General features: G+C 32.6%; 1 protein-coding gene across 1 annotated transcript; it reads right to left on the reverse strand.

Moving 5' to 3' along the window:
* Positions 1–260: 260 nt before the first annotated feature.
* Positions 261–4,623, reverse strand: LOC137240419 (thioredoxin-related transmembrane protein 2 homolog). The gene is made up of 2 exons (XM_067766654.1): positions 1,276–4,623; positions 261–1,212 (listed from the first exon to the last, which is right to left on the reverse strand). Exon 1 carries the CDS (start codon positions 4,543–4,545, stop codon positions 3,712–3,714), a length of 834 nt encoding a protein of 277 aa, XP_067622755.1. The 5' UTR covers positions 4,546–4,623; the 3' UTR covers positions 261–1,212; positions 1,276–3,711.
* Between the last annotated feature and the right edge of the window lie 626 nt (positions 4,624–5,249).

A 5,249-nucleotide genomic window follows, 5' to 3' on the forward strand; every position in this document is an offset into this window, starting at 1 on the left:
TATCGGAAAGTGTATCAGATCCAGCAAGAATAATGGTAGGCGTACCTCAAGGCGCAGTGCTTGGGACGCTACTATTTTTAATCACCCCTATTCTGCATTTCGATTGCGTTCCCGTTCTACGCTCCGCTTAAATCGAAGTTCGGTATTCTGCATTACGACGGAATCGTAACGAGAAGAGGAAGAGCAAATGATTTTTCGAAATCAGCTGTTTGTACGGAATGTGTGAACAATGGAACAAAATAAATTAAAGAAAATTTGTAAAAAAACACTGAAAAACGTTAATATTTTATTATCCAAGCCATTTTGTACAAAGAAAAGGAATAGAATATATTGCCGCCGTGTTTATTTTTTTGAGTGAAGAGCTTTCATCACCCCTATTCTGCATTTCGATTACGTTCCCGTTCTACGCTCCGCTTCAATCGAAGTTTGGTATTCTGCATTATGACGGAATCGTAAAGAGAAGAGGAAGAACAAATGATTTTTCGAAATCAGCTGTTGGTACGGAATGTGTGAACATTGGAACAAAATAAATTTAAGAAAATTTGTAAAAAACACTGAAAAACGTTTATATTTTATTATCCACACCATTTTGTACAAAAAAAAAGCAATAGAATATATTGCCGCAGTGTTATATTTTTTTGAGTGAAGTGCTTTCATAATTGTAAGTGTGTTTTTGTCGTTCTTTTGGCCAATTCCCTGCCGTGGCCACCAAGTTTTGTTAAAACGGATTCCTGCACGAATATATTTGACATTTTCTGAATTTTAAGGATGCTAATTTCATTGCACTGGCCTAAAATACTTTATGAAGATTTATTTATTCTTTCCGCAAGGATTGTTTACGTTTTCGCTTCAACTTCCTCTACTCCGGCAGCTTGCTTTGGCATATAACTGGACCCAACGAACAGACACAAATTATAACTGTCTATTATAATGGAAGCAATAGCCTCGGCATTATTTGTGGAGTTGGAAACCAACGCATACGAAAATGGCCAAGCGAGAATGGAAAGGCAAATATTGCGATATTTGTGTAATCCATTTGAGATGAGTGACGAATTGTAAGATATTTAACTTAAAAGTGGTAAAGTTTAATGACTTATTTTCTTATTTAGGTTCAAAAAAACTTTCTCAATAAGGATGCTTTCAAGTATGTGTTAGATACTTTTGCGGGGCAAATACGTCCAAGGACTTCGACATCGACATGTTGTTTTTGACCTGGAAACATATAAAAAACAATCATCATCAAGCCTTTTACGTTTCTCAACAAGTTTTACTTACATTTTTGCGCAAAATTCTGTTATAAATTAATAAAAAAATAAAAAGAAAATATTTTTCCGCCAACCAATTTTTAACTTAGAAAAACGGAACTACGATCGAAATGCAGAATACACAAAATCGAACGATTCGAAGTTGGATCGAAAGAGATTGGAACGAATACCAAAATCGCCAAATCGAAAAAATTCCAATCCAAGTCGAAATGCAGAATAGGGCTGAATGTACATAAACGATATGGAAAATATACTACAGGATGGTGTACAAATTTGTCAATTTGCAGATGATACATTACTATATATGACCGGAAGTTCTAGTCAGGAATGTATTGCGCGGCTGAACGATAATCTGTAATTTATGTATATGTAAATATCTGGAAATGAACTAACTAAAACTTAATGTGAATAAAACAAAGGCAATACTCAATGGCGAGTCAAATGAAAACATTACAGTTAATTTTGAAATAATCGACAAAGTTGATGAAATTAAGTATTTAGGCATTATCATCGATGAAAAATTAAATTTCGACAAGCATATAGATTATGTTTGCAATAAAATTTAAAAAAAAAAATTGGATTTTTCCAGAGAATGCTCAAAAAGGTTTCTGTAAATAGTGCCCTAAAAATATATAATGTCATGATAAAGCCACATTTTGAATATTGTTCAACTATACTGTTCCTGGGATCCAACCAAATGAAAAGCAGAATCCAAAAATTGCAGAATAAGAGAATGCGGTGTATTCTTCTTTGTAATAGATTGACACCAACCTCACACATGCTCGATACTCTGAAATGGCTTAGCATAAACCAAAGAACTAACCTGAATGTTCTACTTTTTGTGTTTAAAATGAAGTACAATCTGCTACCAAAGTGTTTAACAAGCCAAATTGTGTATGTTGGGGATGTGCAACCCTACAGTTTAAGGAACAAAAATGATTTTAGAATTAACTTTTATAAGTCTAATAAGGCACAAAATATTTTAATGTACAAAGGCCTAAAACTATTTAATGAATTACTAAACTATTTAATTATTACACATATGATAAACCATATCTACACAAAATTGGAGTTTTCAATGAGATTAGAAGTTCATATGATCTTTTTATTCACACCTATTCTGCATTTCGACTTGGATTGGAATTTTTTCGATTTGGCAATTTTGGTATTCTGTGTTGCAATCTCTTTCGATCCAACTTCGAATCGTTCGATTTTGTGTATTCTGCATTTCGATCGTAGTTCCGTTTTTCTAAGTTCCAAATTAGTTGGCGGAAAAATATTGGTTTTTTTATTTTTTTATTAATTTATAACAGAATTTTAACAAAAATGTAAGTGAAACTTGTTAAGAAACGTAAAAGGCTTGATGATGACTGTTTTTTTATATGTTTCCAGGTCAAAAACAACATGTCGATGTTGCACATTGGGAACGAACTTTTCAAAACCACCTACATATCACAAATATTAACCGATTTTAATCATTTTTTTAATTGAATTCTGAAGAGACTTACATATGTACATCGCCTGATTTTTAAAATAAATTAGAAAAAAAAAAACAATTTTGTAAAATGTTCTTTAAAAAACTGTTTAAACAAATTAATTTTGCAAAACGTGTGTCAATTAGCAATACCTACTGTCTCTTATAGTGTATTACTCCTATTCTGCATTTCGATTACGTTCCCGTTCTACGCTCAAAAATGAAAGAATCATTAATATATTTAGAGCAGTATTTTAGCTCACAATTCCTAATAAGCAAATTACTATCTAATAAGTAAATTGTACCTGAAAATTTTTGTATTTTTAAATAGCAAAAAAAGCTAAATAAAGAAGAAACTAACTAACTAACGCCTTTGGTATATCCTTTACAAATTATTTAATATTTTACAGTGCGGTATATATCAACATTCGCGTTGATATTTTAAAAATATTTTATTTTGGCTTGAAGTATAAAAATTTATTATTTATCCAAAATTTTCATTTTGATATCACCAAAATTTTCATTTACAAAAACTAATTCGATAGCAAAATATTTAAAATTCAAATTATAAAATACAAAGTTCATAATTTAACAACAAATAATAAACACTATATTTGTATCAAAAATTTTCATTTTGGTAACACCAAAAATGCATTTACAAAAACTAATTCGATAGCAAAGTATTTAAAATTCAAAGTATAACATACAAAGTTAATAATTTAACAACAAATAATAAACACTATACGGTATATAATAAAAAGCAACAACTTAATTAACTAAGCTACCGAAATAATTATCATTTGATGTGGAGAAAACTGTAGTTTTATTAATCTTATTTGTCTATTCAAACCGCGTATTTTTCGCCTAGTTATTTTTGATTTTAAAATACCTTTGTACACTATTCTTTAGCAGTGTCCTTTCATAAATATATTTATTTGCTTAGAGAACTCATGTCTGAATTGTCTCGAGTGATTATTGGGTTTTTTTCGCAGATTCCGTTGCAGTGGTTATTAATTGTTTTGGCTTTTTCATTGGATTTTCAATGCACTCTTTATAAAGTTGATTCAAACCAAATGCTGCACGAACATTGTCTGCGGAAAAAAAGAACTTCTGAAGTTTTCCTCTTGCGTCTCCACATGGCCTTCGTTCGAACTCCTTTCCATTTTTAAAAAGTATAACCGTTGGTAATTGGCGTGAGAAGCTACTATCAGAAATTCGATATTTTTGCGCTACATCGGGAAAACGGCCAATGTCCACTTTGCCAAATTTTAAATTTTCCAAATTGTACTCCGACGAAAGTTCTGCATAAATTGGAGCAAAATTAACACAACTCGGGTTCCACACTGTGTAGAAGCAAATTAGCCAATTAATTCTTTTATCTCGCACTAGTTCCTCCTCAAATGTTTGCATGTTACGGAAATATGTTATATGTTCAGGACCGCGATAAGATGGTTCTGGTAATATAGAGCTTACCAAGACACAAAGCAGTAGAAAAGCAATGCCGTATCGAAAATCACTGTATGACCATAAAATTATATTTGCCACCTTTGTATAGAGAAATGATGCTGAGAGATAATTGACCATGGTCACGCTTCCCGTCTTGCGGGAGCGTATCATAACTACAATCAGAAGAAAAAACAAAATCTCAGTCTCTCGACTATCCAATTGACACATTTCCTCCCCGCGGTGGGTAAATAACTTTGTACATAGCGGAATACATTTTTTAGCGACCACGTATGAAATCGACAGCAAAATGTTCATCCAGTAATACGGCTTTGTAAGTTCGCTTAGCTGTTTTTTCAACATTTTTCTCTATCATGTAGAAACAAGAAACGTTTTGTGATGTATATCATAGTGTACCTATACCAAGTGTGTTCACTAAGCGATAAACGTCAAAACTACAAACAGCCTCGCTCACCTGATGGAAATCTCAGGTCTAGAGTCGCATTTTTGGTCTCAACGACAACATTTTTGACTACCAATCGTATCGACTTTTTCAATTTTTCAATCATTCGGCGCACTCGGTAATGGTATCCATTTTGAATTCGCTGTCATTCCGAATCCAGCGAGTGCCTGTCAGAATGCTTGACAGATAAGTCAACACACTTGTACTTGTACACTATGATGTATATCGTCAAATTTGTGGTTTAACTAGTAACTTCCGCACCATATAATTTATGGATGGCGTAAGCTTGTTTCTTTTTCAATTCTACCTAGGGATGGAAACGATAAATCGATGTTTGTCAGAATACGCGCCCCGCGATCCAATGGAGGGGGATCCAGATCTCGATAAAATTTTAACGGGTTGGATTTTATATAAGGTGCCACGATTTTCAAAATTTTGTTGGTTTGTAGGGGTAGAGGGGGTCCTAAAAATCACAAAATTATCATCCGCAGCTCTAGGAAACTCTTAGTTTATGAAATATAAGCTTTTTATTTTCCAAATTTAGTAAAATATCAACTAAAGTCCTGCACGTAATATTGCTAAGGTTTGTATTTTCATGTTTTGG

The sequence above is a fragment of the Eurosta solidaginis genome, chromosome 2, assembly GCF_040869045.1.
Source record: "Eurosta solidaginis isolate ZX-2024a chromosome 2, ASM4086904v1, whole genome shotgun sequence".
NCBI lineage: Eukaryota > Metazoa > Arthropoda > Insecta > Diptera > Tephritidae > Eurosta > Eurosta solidaginis.